The 21640-nt window shown below is 45.9% G+C and overlaps 1 protein-coding gene across 1 annotated transcript in view; it reads right to left on the bottom strand.

Moving 5' to 3' along the window:
* Window positions 1–21640, bottom strand: part of vac14 (vac14 homolog (S. cerevisiae)) — a 398888-nt gene that overhangs the window by 313510 nt on the left and 63738 nt on the right. Inside the window, exon 10 of the mRNA XM_085992023.1 lies at window positions 6937–7081. Coding sequence (XP_085848149.1) covers window positions 6937–7081 — 145 coding nt within the window. The remainder of the gene's footprint in view (window positions 1–6936; window positions 7082–21640) is intronic.

Below are 21640 nucleotides of genomic sequence, written 5' to 3'. Positions count from 1 at the left end.
AGATGTGGCCTCACCAAGGCCCTGTACAACTGCAGCAAGACATCCTTGTTCCTGTACTCAAACCCTTTCGCTATGAAGGCCAACATGCCATTTGCCTTCTTAACCGCCTGCTGCACCTCGGAAGCATGAGGACCCTGCAATCGACTCCTATTGGCTGCTTGGGCTAATCTGAAGCAGAAGTAGGGTGGAGGGTAACAAAGGAATAAAGACCAAACCTACATCTCGCATACAATCCATAGGGGGTTAAATCCAAAGAGAAGACGTTTATAGGCCTGGCTTAATTTGGTTTTATTTTTAAAAACTTAATTTCCTCAAACAGCACTGTTCTGACGCACGAGTTCTTACGCCAGCTGTGGGAGCGGTGGGATTTGATGCCAGCTCTGGTTCACTGGGATGAGCGAGCTGAGCAGTTTTAACGTTTCTATAATAGCGGAACCTGCCAGAGGCCCACATTGAGAGTACAGTGCTGTATGTAAATCTGCAGATTGGGCGTAAAGAAAATCTGTTTGAGGAAGCACCACTATTAGCAGGGGAAGAACAGTGCGGAAGCATAGGCTCCAGAAAAAATTCAATTAATTTAGAATTGTGGAATTTTACTGCAGAGAATGAGGTATCTACTTAGAGCTCTTCACTTCATCCTATTCCCCTACCCTTTCCTCAGATCTTTTTAAATGCGTCAGCCGTGGGTCAGAGGTAGCTCTGGCCTTTGAGTCAGAGGGTCATGGGTTCAAGTCCCTCTCCGGAGACTTGAGCACATAATCCAGGCTGGCACACCAGTACAGTGCTGAGGGAGGGCTGCACTGTCGGAGGTGCCGTCTTTCGGATGAGATGTTAAACCGTGGCCTCGTCTGCCCTCAGGTGGACGCAAAAGATCCCATGACACTATTCAAAGAAGAGCAGGGGACTTCTCCCTGGTGTCCTGAGCAATATTTATCCCTCAATCAACATCACAAACAGATTATCTGGTCAATATCACATTGCTGTTTGTGGGTGCTTGCTGTGCGCAAATTGGCTGCCGCGTTTCCTACATTACAAGTGACTACACTTCAAAAAGTACTTCATTAACTAAAGCTCTTTGTGGCGTCGAGGTCGTGAAAGGCGCTATAGAAATGAAAGTCTTTCTTTTTCTTTCCTTAAATTCTTTCAAATATTTATCCCCTTCCCCCGTATAAGCTTATTATGGATTCTGCTTCCAGCACTTTCTTGTGGGGCATTCCATATTCTAACAATGCTCTGTGTAAAAAATCTTCCTTGCGTTTCATATCAAGTTTGTATTCAAATTGAAGGTGTCCGAACCTAGATTTGAATATTTTTCCACTTCCTTCAGCCTATTTTAGCATCGGGGTCCTCGATTAAGTGTAGCACCAATCAGACATGAGAGCAAAACTCCCTCCACTTTGTCTCAACAAGGTGCCTCAGCTCCCCAGTGCCGCACTCCCACTCCCTGCATCAGCCGTCTTAGTCACTTGAGTGAGTCTGCAACGTTTGTGCCAAATGAGGGGGCGGTTTGTGCCTTGGACTGCTCCAGGGTGGTTTAACAGATGGCTACAGCAATCGGCTACAGGTGGGGGAAGATGGGCTGCTTCTGTTATCTACTAATAGTGGACTCCAAAATACATAAAGAACAGCTTTATGATTACACTATAAACACAGGGTGGTGAACCACACATGGGGAAGCTGGAGGTATTTTGCTGAGCTTGCCTTCTCCAGTGGCCAGTGAGCATTTACCCATTTACCAAAATTAGGATGTGAAGCTGCCCCAGCCCTTTAGGAAGGGCTCCGTTGAACGAGCCGAGAACAGGAAACGTGTCCGAGGTTATGTTGAAAGGCCTCAGCTCAGTGTCTACATTGAATACTTCACTATATTACAAACACAAATGGCTTCAGTGCCTTTGGGTTAAAAAAAATCAGCCAGGGCTCCCACTACTGATCACTGTTCAGTGAAAGAATGTGTGCGCACGTAATCACCAGGTCAGGATCAGGTGGAGCTGGGATGCCCCAAGCAGTCAAATAGTCTGCCAACACCCACAGTCTGAGCTCTCGCATGAATAAAGAAGTGTAACATGTAAATATCTGAACCCAATGGGTCTTGTGTTCTGAGGGAACTGGTCTCCCAACACAAACCAGCATCTTCGGGAGAGGGAGAAGACAATGAATTGGGTAGGGGGGGGCGTGGAGATTTATTTAATAAAAGGAAATTCAAGCCACCTACATTGATTTTTAGAAGCACTTGTGAAATTATATTCTAATGCAGTCCAGCCTCTTACTGTGAATATAGTGAGATTAACTGGGAATGGGGTGTACTATCTTGCCAACCGTAAGCATCAGTCCAAACACAACCATTCGCTTCTGTCTGTTTCACTGAAAACTGCCACTGTGGCAGCAACCATCCTAATCTCCCTGCTCCTGTCACAATCTATCCTCTACATTCCAGCCCCGTGGCACCAACTATGCAATCCCAGCATCTTCTGCTTGCCTTTCACTCACTCTTTCCCAGCTAGCACTTTGGGAGTGTCTGAAAGTCCTGTAGTTCCTACTGATTCGCAACGTATTCTACGTGGGCTCGGTCCATCGCATAGTGGCTCCATCACAGCATCTGATTGATGCTGCGTGCCTCACTGTACGAGGAACGCTTGAATCAGTTTATTAAAAAAAAGTGGTATTAAATTATCCCCTTGAACTAAAACTCATCGATTGCACAACAATAAAGCTGTTCAGAGATCAATACTACTGCCCGTGCAAACTGATGGGTTCTACGTGTTAGAGCCAGCTTTGTAAAAGATGTGTGTGGATGAGCAGTATTTAAATCATGAAATAAAGCTGCCCCCAATAGCCCAGCCAGTTCATCTAATGTGGCTGATCCACACAGATCAGAGCGATTCAAGGTTCGATCCCCAGCCTGGGCCGAGTCAGCTAATTTCAGTTGAGGCAGTGGTGGGGGCTCTGAGCGGTCTCAGTACTGCTGGGTTAGGGAGGGGGAGAAAGAGAAAACCAGCCAAGATTCCCACTCCTCCCAATAGCCACCTATCTAAGTGCTGGAAGTGCAGGTGTGCCGGGTTTGAGTGACAAAGCTCACACGGGAAGAACGGGTGAGGCACTGGAGGGCAACCTATATCCGTGAAGTAACACTTCAGGGCAGGGCAGGACAAGACAAAAAATTGGCAGGTCTAAAATAAAATATGAAACACGCTGCAGACCAGAGTCAACAGCCCCCATAATTGGGGCACACCGAGATTTACGTAATAACGACCACCATCGGTGCAGTTTTCCACATTGGGTGTGCACGATCCCGTTTTCCAGCATGTACAATTTGGCAAACTATGTGGTATTTACAGTCTGCACAGCAGGACTTCACACAGACCATCCTGGCTGCCGGCTGCTCAGCAGAGCTCACTCAGTTTTTTAGATGCACATCATGGTAAGAAACTGCACGTTGGGAAATATGGTTTATTATTTGCTCTGACAAGGCCGGCATTTATTGCCCATCCGTGAAGCCATACTCCAGGGCAGGAGTATTGCCGTGGAAAATTTGACTTGCTAGGCCACTTCAAAGAGTCAACCACATTGGTGTGGGCCTGGAGTCACATGTAGGCCAGACGGGGTAAGGACGGCAGGTTTCTTTCTCTAAATGACATTGGTGAGCCGGTTGGGTTTTTAAGACAATCCAACAGCTTCATGGTCACTTTTACGGAGACCAGATTTTTATTTCCAGATATCTTTTAAAATCTTAATTCAAATTCTCTGACTGCCATTCTCGGACTCTGGTCTGCAGCGTGTTTCATATATTATTTTAGACCTGCCAATTTTTTGTCTTGAACTCGTGATCTTTTTAATAGAATGAGCTGGGCCATACTGAAAACCAACCCCCACATACAGGAACATATTCCCATCACCCACCAGAGAAAAGTCACTCAGGAGCAACATACCCTGAAGTTCACACTTAGATAGTAGAAGTGCCTGAGCAGGTTGCTCGAATTCTTCAAAGAACTTCAGATTCAAGGAACTACTTTGAAATGCAGTGACTAGGTTGGCAAACATTTTGCACACAGCATCATCCCACAAAAGGCAAAATGAATAGCTTGTTAATTGACTGTGTTTTTTGGCTGTGGTGGTTGAGGGGTAAATGTTGACCAGGACACCAGGAGAACTCTCCGAAACTGTCCCACCTGAAGCACTGGGACAATTGGGGTCTTGGTTTAATACCTTACCCAAAGGATGGTGCATTCAGCAAGGACTCCACTGGAGAGCTAGCGTAGATGATGTACTCAAGTCCTGGAGTGGGGCTCGAACCCATGACCTTGAGGCTCAGTGGAGACAGCCCTACCAACCGAGCCAAGCTCACTATAGGAAGGATCGATATTTCACATTGCTGCATCAAACACGACTCCACAGTGGGTTTGAGTATCCTCAAATTGTCAGGAAAGGAACTGGACTATTGGAGGATCAAAAGCAAACATTTCTAAAGCAGAACATTTGATCCGATCTTGCAGAGGAAATGTGCAGAATGGATACCTTGCAATCACATGGGGTGGGGTATCGGAGATGTGAGCAGATAGACAAACTGCACAACCATATCGTGCCCCTCAATCATACTTAACATAATAAGTAAAACAAGTTCTTTTCTTATATTTTCCCCAAATAGACACACATAAATGGGATAATTTTGTTGGGGTTTCAATAAAATGTTAATTGCTGTTTCGAGTGGTTAATCTACCCATACAGCAGTCAGCCCATCGAAGCCCATCAAAGAGAGGCCGAGTGATCCAATGTTGCAGCCAGGCCTTGAATCACGGCAGTACAATCTTCCACATTGTACAAGTGTTTGAGGACGCGCACATGCACCTTCACACACTGAACACCGGTACACAAGTGTGCAGTGTAACTGCAGGGGCCTGTTTACACTTTCAGTGCCGCGCATCATTAGGTCACGAGAGCCAATTGAGAGTCAGCCTTGGAAGTCACAGTTAGAATTTCAATTTAGTCAAACTGCCCTTCTTTCTGCTCTCCTCGCCTCTCCAATTTAAAAGGGGCAAGGAAGGTAATCACAAGCAAGAAAATGCCCATATTAGGTCAATCCTCCCACTCGTCGATGCTCCTAAAAGCTACAGCACAGCATTGCTATACCATCTGTCTCCATAGGTGCTGAAGCTCTTAGCTGGTCTTTTCACAGTCTGGTGGAGATTAATTCAGAGGAGCAATTTGTATTGGTGTCTGCTGTCACAGATCAGTTTCGCATGCGATGCCCAGTTACAGAATTATTTGATCATCGGCTTTTCAAAGGATCACTGTCAGTTACTATCATTTCAGCGAAAGTATTGCATTCACCACTTGCCATTCCACCAACATGTAATCAAACTCTGAAGCTACTGCGACGATCTGTCTCAAGAACTGGTGGGATTCATTGTTCAGCCCTCCCGACCATTTCCCCTCCCCTGAAGGTGCGGAGGGCTGCTGAGGTTCAGTTATACCGGCACAGGCAGCACTCCACCACCTGGCTGGACAGAGAGCGCCAGCAGGCTATTCCACTGTGGAATGCATCACAGCGCAGTCCAATTCTATGCCCCCATCCTTCACGCAAGTCCACTTTTCAGCAAGGGTCACTAGAGAGGGATCTTGTCAGGATCGCCGGTTAGTGAAGCAAAGCTTTCCCCAAGGCCAGTCTTTGACCTACAAAACCCTACTCTCCCTCTCATCGCCTGCAACACCTCTGTTCCAAACACCCACTGCTGTCCATTGCCAAGTGCACTCAGCCTCTTGCATATAAACACAAATAGCCTTTAAAAGAAAGCTAACTGGTAATTTTCCTTTTGGAGACATCAGCTTCCCCCTTCTTGTGCCTAGTTATTTGTGACTGAAGAATTCACTTGCATTTATAACAGCTTATGAAGGCAGCAGGACACCCCAGAACACCTTACACCCAATGAATTACTTTCTGAAGCATAGTCAGTTATATAAGCAGGCAATTAATGCACAGCAAGATCCCACAGACAGCAGCAAGATTAACGAGCAGTTAACCTGTTTTCGGTGTTACTTCAGTTGCGTGTGTTGAGGTATGGATACACATGCTCTGAAATGAGCAAGATTCATGCAAACAAACTGACATTTGTAACACACACTAGGGTGTCGGCCCAATTCCGCCCCCGCCTTAGCTCATCTGCTGCTGAAACCCTCGTCCATGCCTTAGTTACCTCTGGACTTGACTATTCCAGCGCACTCCTAGGCAGACCCCCATCTTATACCCTCCATAAATTTGAGCTCATCAAAAACTCGCACCAAGTCCCAATCACCCAGCACCCCTGTGCTCGCTGACCTACATTGGTTCCCGGTCCGCTGATCCCTCGGTTTAAACATTTTCATCCCTGTTTTCAAACCCCTCTACGTTCCCCATCTTTGTAACCTCCTCCAGCCCTATAACTCTCCGAGATCTTTGAGCTCCTCCAATTCTGGCCTATTGTGCATCTCTGATTTTAATCGCTCCACCAATGGCAGCTGTGTCTTCAGCTGCCAAGGCCCTAAGCTCTGCAATTCCCTCCCTAAACCTCTCCGCCTCTCTTTCCTCCTTTAAGACGCTTTTTAAAACCAACCGCTCATCTGTCCAAATATTTCCTTATGTGGCTTGGTGCCAAATTTTATATTTGATAACACTCCTGTGAACTGCCTTGGGACGTTTTACTACGTTAAAGGCGCTATATAAATGCAAGTTGTTGTAACTAACACTGGGCTTACAGCACTAACATAGAACGAGACACACACACAGCTAGGACCAATGCTCCCTCGAAGCTGCACGGCCGTGCAACTCTCTGCCTGTCCCACGCTGCCCGGGACTGGCTTTTCCACTGTTAAGTTAAGTTTCGCGCATGAATGGGCCACCCAGCCATAAATAAATTAGGGGGCACATTGGCTGGGACTATGCTGGATTTTACCTATGGCTCTTACCTTCCTAGGAGTTTTGATATAAAGGTGATACAACCACTTCAAGACGGCAATCCTCGTCATCATCCCTGTAACTGTATCATGAAGATGGCGATCTAGGACCAGCACGATTCCATCCAAGTCGAGGGTCTCCTGAGAGCGGTCTATCCTGCACAAGTAATAAGCAGGTTTACCAATGTGTACTAACAAGGTATTGGAGTAGGGGATGGGGAAAAAAATCAGCTGCAAAGTAACAGGAACAATACCATATCAGGGCAGGACCACCTGACAACTCTACAATCCTTACCATGCTCACAAAGATTAGTCAGTGAGCTACAGACTAGAAAGGTTGCAGGTTCTATCTTTCTTGGGTTATGCTGCCTTATCTGATGTCAGCCAGAGCAGCACAGGGCAACATTGGAAAATGCGTTGAACCATGTCAGCTGTCTGTTTATGACTTGGGCCATTATGAAGAATTGTCATTTGTCAAACATTTAAAGAAATATTCCAAATTTCTCAATGAATATACATTCCATTGAGAAATAAAAACTCCATGGGAAAACTGATCCATCTGTGGCTAACTAAAGCTATGGATAGTATTAAATTAAAAGAAAAGAGGCTTCTAATGTTGCAAAGAATAGTAGTAAGCCTGAAGATTGGGAGAGCTTTAGAAACCAGCAAAGGATGACCAAAAATTGATATAAAGGGAGAAGATAGAATGAGAGTAAACTAGCAAGAAATATAAAAACAGATTGTAAGACTTTCTAAAAGTAGGTAAAAAGGAAGAGAGTAGTAAAAGTAAACGTTGGTCCCTTAGAGGCCGAGACAGGAGAAATTATATTGTGGAACAAGGAAATGGCAGAGACTTTAAACAAATATTTTGTAAGTGTCTCCACAGTAGAAGACACAAAAAGCATACCAAAATTAATGGGGAACCAAGGGGCTAATAAGAATGAGGAAAAAAGTAATTAATACCGGTAGAGAAAAAATACTTGAGAAACTAATGGGAGTAAAAGCTGACAAATCCCCTGGACCTGCTGGCTTACATCATAGGGTTGTAAAAGAGGTGGCTGCAGAGATAGTGGATGCATTCGTTGTGATCTTCCAAAGTTTGCTAGATTCTGGAATGATCCCAGTGGATTGAAAAGTAGCAAATCTAACCCTGCTATTCAAAAAAAGGAGGCAAGAGAGAAAACAGGGAACTACAGGCCAGTTAGCCTGACGTCGGGAAAATGCTGGATTTCAGTATTAAGGAATTGGTAACAGGGCACTTAGAAAATCATAATATGATTAGGTAGAGTCAACATGGTTTTATGAAAGGGAAATTGTGTTTGACAAATTTATTAGAGTGTTTTGAGGATGAGCAGGGCAGATAAAGGGGAACCTGTGAATGTAGTATATTTGGATTTTCAAAAGGCATTCGATAAGGTACCACATAAAAGGTGGTTACGCAAGTTAAGGGCTCATGGGGTTGGGGGTAATGTATTAGCATGTATAGAGGATTGGTTAGCAAACAGAAAACAAAGAATAGGGATAAACAGGTCATTTTCAGTTTGGCAAGCTGTGGGGTGCTGCAAGGATCAGTGCTTGGGCCTCGGCTATATACAATCTATATTAATGAGTTAGATGAAAGGACCGAGTGCAAAGTATCCAAGTTTGCTGACGATACAAAACTAGGTTGGAAAGTAAGCTGTGAGGAGGACACAAAGAGCTTGCAATGGGATATAGACAGTTTAAGTGAGTGGGCAATAAGAATAGAAAAACTGATTTTTTTTTTTTTAAAAAAGGGTGAGAAACTATTAAATGTTGGTGTTCAGAAAGATTTAGGTGTTCAAGTGCATGAAACAGAGTTAGCATGCAATTGGGAAGGCAAATGGCATGTTGGCCTTTATTGCAAGGCGGTTGGAGTACAAGCGTAAGGAAGCCTTGCTACAATTGTACAGGGCTTTGGTGAGACCACACCTGGAGTACTGTGCACAATTTTAGTCTCCTTAGCTAAGGAAGGATATACTTGCCTTAGAGGCGGTACAAAAAGGTTCACTAGATTGATCCCTGGGATGAGAGGGTTGCCCTATGAGGAGAGATTGAGTAGATTGGGCCTATACTCTCTGAAGTTTAGAAGACTGAGAAGTGATCTCATTGAAACATAAGATTCTGAGGGGGATTGACAGGATAGATGATCAGAGATTGTTTCCCCTGGCTGGAGAGTCTAGAACTACGGGGCATAGTCTCAGGATAAGGAGTCGGCCTTTGGAGACTGAGATGAGGAGGAATTTCATCACTTAGAGGGTTGTGAATCTTTGGAATTCTCTACCCCAAAGGGTTGTGGATGCTCAGTCATTGAATATATTCAAGGCCAAGATAGATAGTGTTATAAGTCTCATCATTCAAGAAACTACTCGTGAAATAACACTGGATGGCCAGCTGGTGGCACCAGCTTTCCAGGGACATTTTGTAAGACAAGGAACTAGTGAAGTACAACTAGGCCTCCATGTTCTGAAACAAGTTGATTAAAGCCTTGCTTTATGCTCAAACCAAGTGCGTAGTGAGTTTTATTACGTCGGATAGATTTTTGGACTCTCGAGGAATCAAGGGATATGGGGATCGGGCAGGAAAATGGAGCCGAGGTCGAAGATCAGCCATGACCTTATTGAATGGCGGAGCAGGCTCGAGGGGCCATATGGCCTATTCCTGCTCCTAATTCTTATGTTATGTTCTTATGTTTGTCATGGTCCCAGAGTCAGCATCTTCAGGAATGGAGAAAAATGATGAAAACCAGAATAGAAAAAAACAATGGGAGCATATTATACATGCAGGTGCAGAGTTCAATCCTGAAGGATGAAATGATCTTCAATCAAGACTTTAATGAAAATAAGTTGCAATGTTCTACTCTAATGAGGTATGAACTGCGCTGTACTGATGAGGGCAATAAATAAAGACCTCGGCAGGGCTATAGTTTATATGGAGCTATGTTGCTAGCTGTAGATTTATAGTTGCAGCATCATGGATGCAGCAGCAATATAAACTATCTGTAGCCAGGCGACCAGACCAGGCTTTGCCGGGACTTCAAATAGTAATTTAAATTGGGATTAGGGGAGATTAATGATGGGCTCAGCACCCCAATTAATGTTTCACCTACTTGGAACAATCCACAAAACACACAAAAAATTCCTCCCATTTAAACAACACGAATCCAATTTAGATTAACCGTTTTCGCAGGTCGGCCCTGAAACTGTTTGAATAATGTACACTTGGCTTCTACCAGCAGTAAATGAGCAGACAAAAGGCAGCTCTGTTTATACACTAAATGCATTCAGTACCTTTTCCTCACACCCTCCCCTCTCAATACACCAACATGCGAAAATGGACAGGAAAAATAACAGCTGGCCATCTAGACTGCCCCCTACAGTTGTGAGATGCCTTATGCATCATTTCAAGAGACTACCTACCCCCTCGGTGCCACAGTCTCCTGGGAGAGGTGACACACAAGATCAAAAACCCATGGCCAATTGGGGGAAACTTTATTACAGAGTGGAGAGAGAGAGAAGAGAAAGAGAAGAGAGCAAAAAGAAAATTTTAACTGTTTAAGACTGTTACAGCAAGAAAAAGTCTATCACAATAGGTAGACAGTTTAGCGAGTGTCCCAAAGGAGCCAAAATACCAACAACACAATGAGCAGAGTGTTTATATATTCACAACCAGTACTGAGGAACCAGTGATTGTACTTCAATGAACTCTCTCATTACACAAGATGCTGCATGCGGGGATAGTGCGAGTTTCTGTTATGAGGGATTTTCTGTATGATTCAAACACTGAACAGTGGCATTGAATTACCCAGTTTGAAGTTGTCCTTTACAATATGCAAAAGGACAGGCTTGTAAACTACTCCCTCTAAGCAACCACAGTAGAGAGGAAGGAAGAAGGAACTTGCGTTTATATAGCATCTTTAATAGCCTCTTGACAGCCGAAAGCAACTTCATAACCAATGGATTACTCTGAAGTGCAGTCATTGTTGCTATGTAGGTAAACAAGGCAAGTAATTTGTGTACAGCAAGATCCCACAAAGAGCAATGAACGGAAGACCAGTTAACCTGTTTTGGTGGTGTTGGTTGAGGGAATGTTAGCCAGGACACTGGGAGAACTCCCCTGCTCTTTTCCAAATGGTGCCTTGGGATCTTTTACATCCGCTTGAGCAGGTTTAACATCTCATCCAAAAGACAATTAGGGCATGAAGCAATAACTAAAATGTGCAACATGTTGATCTGGTCTAATCTGAACATGAGATTACCAAAGCCCTCGTGTAGAGTTGTGACTCTTACAGACCTGGCCCTGGCACAGTGGGGTCTACGTCACTAATACCCACTGCTATCTAATCCAGGTCCCGTCTCACTAATGACGCAAGCAATTCAAGCTGCCCTTAAAATAGAAGCATAAAAACGCTGCCAGCATTCAGAGCCTGAACCAGACTCTAATCGAAGTACGTGCCATGGTGCTTTTGGTCAATTATCTGTTTTTTAAGTTGACAAACAATAAATCAAGAGCTAGAGTCAGCGATAATCCACCACACCCACTCTGTCAAAACCCATTAAAATTCATTATGGTTTAACAATAAGTGGAACGATGACAGGGGTATATTCACTGAGGTCATCCCAGCAACTTATATGTGCCAACTGAAGCCTACAGCAGGGACAGTCAAATCTAACCGTTCACTTACTTGTGCAAGCAACCTAAATTTTATATAAAACTTAGCTTAGCCCAGCCACACACTTGGGTTCCAGGGTGAGACTTGCCGAGTTTACCCAAACTGATGGATTATTTTTATTGAGGTACAAAGGTTGAATAGGAGGAGAGGTGATGAGGTGCATCAGGATGTGATTGAGATTGCGCTCAATGAGGAGATACAGGTAAAACCATCTTTGGGCAGGGGGGATACAGAATAAGTAAAGAAACGATAAAAAGAGTGTGGGCCAGCCCACGCCGCCTTCATCCTAGCACCCAGTTCCTGACAGGTAATTGCATAATTTGAAGAGCAGATCATCTACTGGCCTCCAGTTAGAGAGCAGCAAAGGTTAACCTACAGACAAAACACATTCACTGAGCATGCGCCTGCGCACCTGGGACTGAAATACATTCTCTTCATCCCTTCACCATTCAGAAAAGGAGTCTGATGTGTAATCAACAGATGTGAGGTGTTATATACCAACCCACACTAGAACTTCGAGCTCAGATTTATGTCATCAATATCTTGGTGGAAAAATTCTCTTTGCCTGATTACTAATCTTAAAATGCTCAGTTATTGGTTCTTTGGAATACGATAGAGCCGATCTGGTCTTGCGTAGAGAGTTGCTTTCATTTCTGCTGTCAAGCAGCATCAAGCTGATCCTCTGGCTCAGTCCTGTTGCATGCATTCATGAGATGAGTTATGGTCTGTGAGAAAACAAGCAGCTCATTTAATCTCATTGAGGGCACTGCACTCATAAAAGTGGCGACTCCGAGGCAAAGGTCAATGCCCTCACTGGGGAAATTTGTCTATGTAATCAGACAGTTAATCGACATGCCTCACTGCACTCCCTAATCTGTCAGCCGTGACTCAGTGTATTAGCACTCTCGCCTGAATCAGAAGAACGTGGGTTCAAGTCCTACTCCAGAGACTTAAACACATAATCTAGGCCGACACTCCACTGCAGTACTGAGCGAGTGCTTCACTGTCGAAGGTGCTATAATTCAGTTCAGATAATAAATCTCGTCTGCCCTCTCAGGTGGACATAAAAGATCCCATGCCACTATTTTGAAGAGTAGTGGAGTTCTCCCCGGTGTCCTAGCCAATATTTATACCTCAAACAATATCACTAAAAAACAGATTATCTGGTCATTATCACATTGCCGTTTGTGGGAGCTTGCTGAATGCAATTTGGCTGCCGCATTTCGCACATGACAACAGTGACTGCACTTCAAAAAATACTTCATTTGCTGTACAGTGCTTTGGGACATCCGGTGGTCGTGAAAGGCGCTACATAAATGCAAGTCTTTCTTTCTTTAAAACAGATCTCCCTCTCTCTCTCTACATATCTCCAAATCTATATACAATCTCTATCTACATATAGTTATGGGGAAAGTGCAGGGGAATACAATCCAGTAAGTGGCCCGTTCAGAGCCAGCACAGGCACCATGGGCCAAATGGACTCATTTTGTGTTGTAAAATTCTACGATTCTCTGAAATCGAATATGCCAAGACTAAAGGGTTCCGACATTCCTGAAGCTGGGAAATAATTGGCACGGCATCACAGACAACAATCGGGCGGAAAGAAGAGAACTAGCATGGCATGATTCCACACGCCACTGTGTCACTTGGATAGGGGCAGAAGAGAGAGAGAGAGAGAGAAAGAAATTCAGTAAAAATAATCACTAAGTCACTCTAACATCAGGTTACCAAGTAGCATCGACAGAGGCCAGGGAGTATGCAAGGATGTGAAACACAACATCTGGAATTCTATTTATTAACCAAGCGAGGTAATGATATAAAAACCAAACGTTTAACCCCCAAGGGGTATTTACTCACCCCCGCCCATCTGCCTCATGCTGGAGCACCAATAGCCCTCCAGTTACAAGTGACCATACTTGACATATCAGCCCAGACAGGTTGCACCAACAGGTTATTTGACTGAGAGCAGCATTAAAATCAATCCTGATCTCATCCAATCTCCACATTTAGGCAGCGGTCACTGGACAGCAATCAACAGGGGAACCCACGATTATTATCCCCTGCCTAAACCAGGGTCAAAGAGACCAATCGTAGCACCACCGACATTCAAGCTGAGATCAGCACAGACAGGGGATTGATCTAGAGACTGAGATCAGTACAGACTGGAGGTTCAACTAGAGACTGAGAGCAGCACAGACTGGAGATTGAACTAGAGACTGATATCAGTAGAGACTGGAGATTGAACTAGAGACTGAGGACAGCACAGACTGGGGACTGAACTACAGACAGATCAGCACAGACTGGAGATTGAACTAGTGGCTGAGATGAGTACAGACAGGGGATTGAACTAGAGGCTGTGATCAGCACAGACTGGGGATTGAACTAGAGGCTGAGATCAGCACAGACTGGGGACTGAACTAGAGACTGAGATCAGCACAGACTGGGGACTGAACTAGAGACTGAGATCAGCACAGACTGGGGATTGAACTAGAGCCTGAGATCAGCACAGACTGGGGACTGAACTAGTGGCTGAGATGAGTACAGACTGGAGATTGAACTCGAGGCTGAGATCAGCACAGGCTGGGGATTGAACTAGAGGCTGTGATCAGCACAGACTGGGGATTGAACTAGAGGCTGAGATCAGCACAGACTGGGTGTGGAATTCGAGGCTGAGATCAGTAAAGACTGGGGATTGAACTAAAGACTGTGATCAGCACAGACTGGGGATTGAACTAGAAACTAAGATGAGTACAGACTGGAGATTGAACTCGAGGCCGAGATCAGTACAGACTGGAGATTGAACTGGAGACTGAGATCAGCACAGACTGAAGATTGAAGTAGAGGCTGAGATCAGTAGAAACTGGGGATTGAATTAGAGATTGAGACCAGCACAGACTGGGGATTGAACTCGAGGCTCAGATCAGCACAGACTGGGTATTGAACTAGAGGCTGTGATCAGCACAGACTGGAGTTTGAACTGGAGGCTGAGATCAGCACACATGGAGATTGAACTAGAGACAGATCAGTACAGACTGAGGAGTGAACTAGTGGCTGTGATCAGCACAGACTGGGGATTGAACTAGAGACTGAGATCAGCACAGACTGGGGATTGAACTAGAAGCCGAGGTCAGCACAGACTGGGGATTGAAAGAGAGACTGAGATCAGCACAGACTGGAGATTGAACTACAGGCTGTGATCAGCACAGAGTGGGGATTGAACTAGAGGCTGAGGTCAATACAGACTGGAGATTGAACTAGAGGCCGAGATCAGCACAGACTGCAGCTTGAACTAGAGGCCGAGATCAGCAAACTGGGGATTGAAATCGAGACCGAGATCAGCACAGTCTGGAGATTGAACACGAGGCTGAGATCAGCACAGTCTGGAGATTGAACACGAGGCTGAGATCAGCACCGATGGAGACTGAGCTAGAGACTGAGATCAGCACAGACTGGAGATTGAACACGAGGCTGAGATCAGCACCGATGGAGATTGAACTCGAGTCTGAGATCAGCACAGACTGAGGAATAGAACTAGAAGCTGAGATCAGCACAGACTGAGGATTGAACTAGAGACTGAGAGCAGCACAGACTGGGGATTGAACTAGAGGCTGAGATCAGAACAGACTGGAGATTGAACTGGAGGCTGAGATCAGTACAGACTGCAGATTGAACTAGAGGCTGAGATCAGTACAGACTGCAGATTGAACTCGAGGCTGAGATCAGCACAGATGGAGATTGAGCTAGAGACTGAGATCAGCACACATGGAGATTGAACTAGAGGCTGAGATTAGCACAGACTGGGGACTGAACTAGAGACAGATCAGTACAATCTGGGGATTGAACTGGAGACTGAGGTCAGCACAGACTGGGGATTGAACTCGAGGCTGAGATCAGCGCAGACTGGGGATTGAACTAGAGGCTGAGATCAGCACAGACTGGAGATTGAACTCGAGGCCGAGATCAGCGCAGACTGGGGATTGAACTAGAGGCTGAGATCATTACAGACTGCAGATTGAACCCGAGGCCGAGATCAGTACAGACTGGAGATTGAACTAGAGGCTGAGATCAGTACAGACTGGAGATTGAACTAGAGGCTGAGATCAGTACAGACTGGAGATTGAACAAGAGACTGAGATCAGCACAGACTGGGGATTGAACTCGAGACTGAGATCAGCACAGACTGAGGATTGAACTAGTGGCTGAGATCAGTACAGACTGGGGATTGAACTAGAGGCTGTGATGAGCACAGACTAGAGATTGAACTAGACACAGATCAGCACAGACTGGGAATGCAATTCGAGACTGAGATCAGCACAGACTGGGGATTGAACTAGAGACTGAGATCAGCACAGACTATAGATTGAATTAGAGACTGAGATCAGCACAGACTGAGGATTGAACTAGAGACTGAGATCAGCACAAACTGGAGATTGAACTAGTGGCTGAGATCAATACAGACTGGGGATTGAGCTAGAGACTGCGATCAGCACAGTATGGGGATTGAACTGGAGACTGAGATCAGCACAGACTGTAGATTGAACTAGAGACCGAGATCAGCACAGATTGAGGATTGAACTAGAGACTGAGATCAGCACAAACTGGAGATTGAACTAGTGGCTGAGATCAATACAGACTGGGGATTGAACTCGAGGTTGAGATCAGCACAGACTGGAGATTGAACTCGAAGCTGAGATCACAACAGACTGGAGGTTCAACTGGAGACTGAGAGCAGCACAGACTGCAGATTTAACTAGATACGGAGATCAGCACAGACTGAGGAATAGAACTAGAGGCTGGGATCAGTACAGACTGGGGATTGAACTAGAGGCTGAGATCAGTTACGGACTGTGGATTGAATCAGAGGCTGAGATCAGCACAGACTGGAGATTGAACTCGAGGCTGAGATCAGGGCAGACTGGGGATTGAACTAGAGGCTGAGATCAGCAGAGACTGGGTATGCAATTCGAGACTGAGATCAGCACAGGCTGGAGATTGAACTAGAGGCTGAGATCAGCACAGATGGAGATTGAACTCGAGGCTGAGATCAGCACAGACTGGAGATTGAACTCGAGGCTGAGATCAGCACAGACTGGGGATTGAACTAGAGGCTGAGATCAGTACAGACTGGGGATTGAACTAGAGACTGTGATCAGCACAGACTGGGGATTGAACTAGAGAGTGAGATCAGCAGACTGGGGATTCAACTGGAGGCTGAGGTCAGCAGAGACTGGAGCTTGAACTAGAGGCCGACATCAGCGCAGACTGAAGATTGAACTAGAGACTGAGATCAGCACAGTCTGGGGATTGAACTGGAGACAGATCAGTACAGTCTGGGGATTGAACTGGAGACTGAGATCAGTAGAGGCTGGGGATTGAATTAGAGGCTGTGATCAGCACAGACTGGAGATTGAACTGGAGACTGAGATCAGCACAGACTGGAGATTAAACTCGAGGCTCAGATCAGCACAGACTGGAGGTTCAACTGGAGACTGAGAGCAGGACAGACTGCAGATTGAACTAGAAACTGAGATCAGCACAGACTGAGGATTGAACTAGAGAGTGAGATCAGCACAGACTGGGGATTGAACTCGAGACGGAGATCAGCACAGACTGAGGAATAGAACTAGAGGCTGGGATCAGTACAGACTGTGGATTGAATCAGAGGCTGAGATCAGCACAGACTGGAGATTAAACTAGAGACTGAGATCAGCACAGATGGAGATTGAACTAGAGACTGAGATCAGCACAGCCTGCAGATTGAACTCGAAGCGGAGAGCAGCACAGACTGGGTATGGAATTTGAGACAGATATCAGCACAGACTGGGGATTGAACTAGAGGCCGAGATCAGCGCAGACTGGGTATTGAACTCGAGGCCGAGATCAGTACTGACTGGAGATTGAACTGGAGGCTGAGATCAGCACAGACTGGGTATGGAATTCGAGACTGAGATCTGCACAGATGGAGATTGAACTCGAGGCCGAGATCAGCGCAGACTGGGGATGGAACTAGAGGCTGAGATCAGTACAGACTGGAGGTTGAACTCGATGCGGAGATCAGCACAGACTAGGGATAGAACGAGAGACTGAGATCAGCACAGTCTGGGGATTGAACTCGAGGCTGAGTTCAGCACAGATGGGGTATGGAATTCGAGGCTGAGATCAGTACAGACTGGGGATTGAACTAGAGACTGATCAGCACAGACTGGTGACTGAATTAGAGAGTGAGATCAGCACAGACTGGAGATTGAACTAGAGACTGAGATCAGCACAGACTGGGGATTGAACTAGAGGCTGAGGTCATTACAGACAGGGGATTGAACTAGAGGCTATGATCAACACAGACTGGGGATTGAACTAGTGGCTGAGATCAGCACAGACTGGAGATTGAATGAGTGGCTGACATCAGTACAGACTGGGGATTGAACTAGAGGCCGACATCAGCGCAGACCGTAGATTGAACTAGTGGCTGAGATCAGTAGAAACTGGGGATTGAATTAGAGAGTGAGATCAGCACAGACTGGGGATTGAACTCGAGGCTCAGATCAGCACAGACTGCGGATTGAACTCGAGACTGTGATCAGCACAGACGGGATTGAACGCGAGACTGAGATCAGTACAGACTGAGGAATAGAACTAGAGACTGAGATCAGCACAGACTGGGGATTCAACTAGAGGCTGAGATCAGTACAGACTGAAGATTGAACTAGAGGCTGAGATCAGTACAGACTGGGTATGGAATTCGAGACTGAGATCAGCACAGACTGGGGATTGAACGAGAAGCTGAGATCAGCACAGACTGGAGATTGAACTAGAGGCTGAGATCAGTACAGACTGGAGATTGAACTAGAGGCTGAGCTCAGCACAGACTGGGGATTGAACTCGAGACTGAGATCAGTACAGACTGGGGATTGAACTAGAGGCTGTGATGAGCACAGACTAGAGATTGAACTAGACACAGATCAGCACAGACTGGGAATGCAATTCGAGACTGAGATCAGCACAGACTGAGGATTGAACTAGAGACTGAGATCAGCACAAGCTGGAGATTGAGCTAGAGACTGCGATCAGCACAGTATGGGGATTGAACTGGAGACTGAGATCAGCACAGACTGTAGATTGAACTAGAGACCGAGATCAGCACAGATTGAGGATTGAACTAGAGACTGAGATCAGCACAAACTGGAGATTGAACTAGTGGTTGAGATCAGCACAGACTGGAGATTGAACTCGAAGCTGAGATCACAACAGACTGGAGGTTCAACTAAAGACTGAGAGCAGCACAGACTGCAGATTTAACTAGAGACGGAGATCAGCACAGACTGAGGAATAGAACTAGAGGCTGGGATCAGTACAGACTGGGGATTGAACTAGAGGCTGAGATCAGTTACGGACTGTGGATTGAATCAGAGGCTGAGATCAGCACAGACTGGAGATTGAACTCGAGGCCGAGATCAGGGCAGACTGGGGATTGAACTAGAGGCTGAGGTCATTACAGACAGGGGATTGAACTAGAGGCTATGATCAACACACAGACTGGGGATTGAACTAGTGGCTGAGATCAGCACAGACTGGAGATTGAATGAGTGGCTGACATCAGTACAGACTGGGGATTGAACTAGAGGCCGACATCAGCGCAGACCGTAGATTGAACTAGTGGCTGAGATCAGTAGAAACTGGGGATTGAATTAGAGAGTGAGATCAGCACAGACTGAGGAATAGAACTAGAGACTGAGATCAGCACAGACTGGGGATTCAACTAGAGGCTGAGATCAGTACAGACTGAAGATTGAACTTGAAGCTGAGATCAGCACAGACTGGGTATGGAATTCGAGACTGAGATCAGCACAGACTGGGGATTGAACTAGAGGCTGAGGTCATTACAGACAGGGGATTGAACTAGAGGCTATGATCAACACAGACTGGGTATTGAACTAGTGGCTGAGATCAGCACAGACTGAAGATTGAACTAGAGACTGAGATCAGCACAGACTGGAGATTGAACTGGTGGCTGAGATCAGTAGAAACTGGGGATTGAATTAGAGAGTGAGATCAGCACAGACTGGGGATTGAACTCGAGGCTCAGATCAGCACAGACTGCAGATTGAACTCGAGACTGTGATCAGCACAGACGGGATTGAACTCGAGACTGAGATCAGCACAGACTCGGGATTGAACTAGAGACTGAGATCAGCACAGACTCCGGATTGAACTAGAGACTAAGATCAGCACAGACTAGGGATTGAACTAGAGGCCGAGATCAGCACATACTGGAGCTTGAACTAGAGGCTGAGGTCAGCACACATGGAGATTGAACTAGAGACTAAGATCAGCACAGACTGTGGATTGAACTGGAGACAGATCAGTACAGTCTGGGGATTGAACTGGAGACTGAGATCAGTAGAGTCTGGGGATTGAATTAGAGAGTGTGATCAGCACAGACTGGAGATTGAACTGGAGACTGAGATCAGCACAGAGTGGGGATTGAACTAGAGACTGAGATCAGCACAGACTGGGGATTGAACTAGAGGCTGAGGTCATTACAGACAGGGGATTGAACTAGAGGCTATGATCAACACAGACTGGGTATTGAACTAGTGGCTGAGATCAGCACAGACTGGAGATTGAACTAGAGACTGAGATCAGCACAGACTGGAGATTGAACTGGTGGCTGAGATCAGTAGAAACTGGGGATTGAATTAGAGAGTGAGATCAGCACAGACTGGGGATTGAACTCGAGGCTCAGATCAGCACAGACTGCAGATTGAACTCGAGACTGAGATCAGCACAGACTCCGGATTGAACTAGAGACTAAGATCAGCACAGACTAGGGATTGAACTAGAGGCCGAGATCAGCACATACTGGAGCTTGAACTAGAGGCTGAGGTCAGCACACATGGAGATTGAACTAGAGACTAAGATCAGCACAGACTGTGGATTGAACTGGAGACAGATCAGTACAGTCTGGGGATTGAACTGGAGACTGAGATCAGCACAGAGTGGGGATTGAACTAGAGGTGAGGTCATTACAGACTGGAGGTTGAACTCGAGGCCGAGATCAGCACAGACTGGAGATTGAACTAGTGGCTGAGATCAATACAGACGGGGGATTGAACTAGAGGCGGTGATCAGCACAGTTGGAGATTCAGCTAGAGACTGAGATCAGCACAGACTGGAGATTGAACTCGAGGCTGAGATCACAACAGACTGGAGGTTCAACTAGAGACTGAGATCAGCACAGACTGGGGATTGAACTCGAGGCTGAGATCAGCACAGACTGGGTATGGAATTTGAGGCTGAGATCAGTAGAGACTGGGGATTGAATTAGAGACTGAGATTAGCACAGACTGGAGCTTGAACTAGAGACTGAGATCAGAACAGACTGGGGATTGAACTGGAGACTGAGATCAGTAGAAACTGGGGATTGAATTAGAGGCTGGGATCAGTACAGACTGGGTATGGAATTTGAGACAGAGATCAGCACAGACTGGGGATTGAACTCGAGGCTGACATCAGCACACATGGAGATTGATATGGAGGCCGAGATCAGCGCAGAATGGAGATTGAACTAGTGGCTGAGATCAGATCACATGGAGATTGAACTAGAGACTGAGATCAGCACAGACTGGAGGTTCAACTAGAGACTGAGATCAGAACAGACTGGGGATTGAACTAGAGACTGAGATCAGCAGAGACTGGAGATTGAACTAGAGCCTGTGATCAGCACAGACCGGGGATTGAACTAGTGGCTGAGATCAGCACAGACTGGAGATTGAACTAGAGGCTGTGATGAGCACAGACTTGGGATTGAAAGAGACAGATCAGCACAGACTAGAGATTGAACTAGACACTGAGATCAGCACAGACTGGGGATTGAACTAGAGACTGAGATCAGCACACATGGAGATTGAACTGGAGACTGAGATCAGTAGAAACTGGGGATTGAATTAGAGGCTGTGATGAGCACAGACTTGGGATTGAAAGAGACAGATCAGCACAGACTAGAGATTGAACTAGACACTGAGATCA

This window comes from Somniosus microcephalus, chromosome 6 (genome assembly GCF_052327205.1).
Source record: "Somniosus microcephalus isolate GS21.2 chromosome 6, FLI_Smic_1.0, whole genome shotgun sequence".
NCBI lineage: Eukaryota > Metazoa > Chordata > Chondrichthyes > Squaliformes > Somniosidae > Somniosus > Somniosus microcephalus.
The sequence above is the reverse complement of the archived record's forward strand: the minus strand, read 5'-3'. Positions and strand labels throughout refer to the sequence as shown.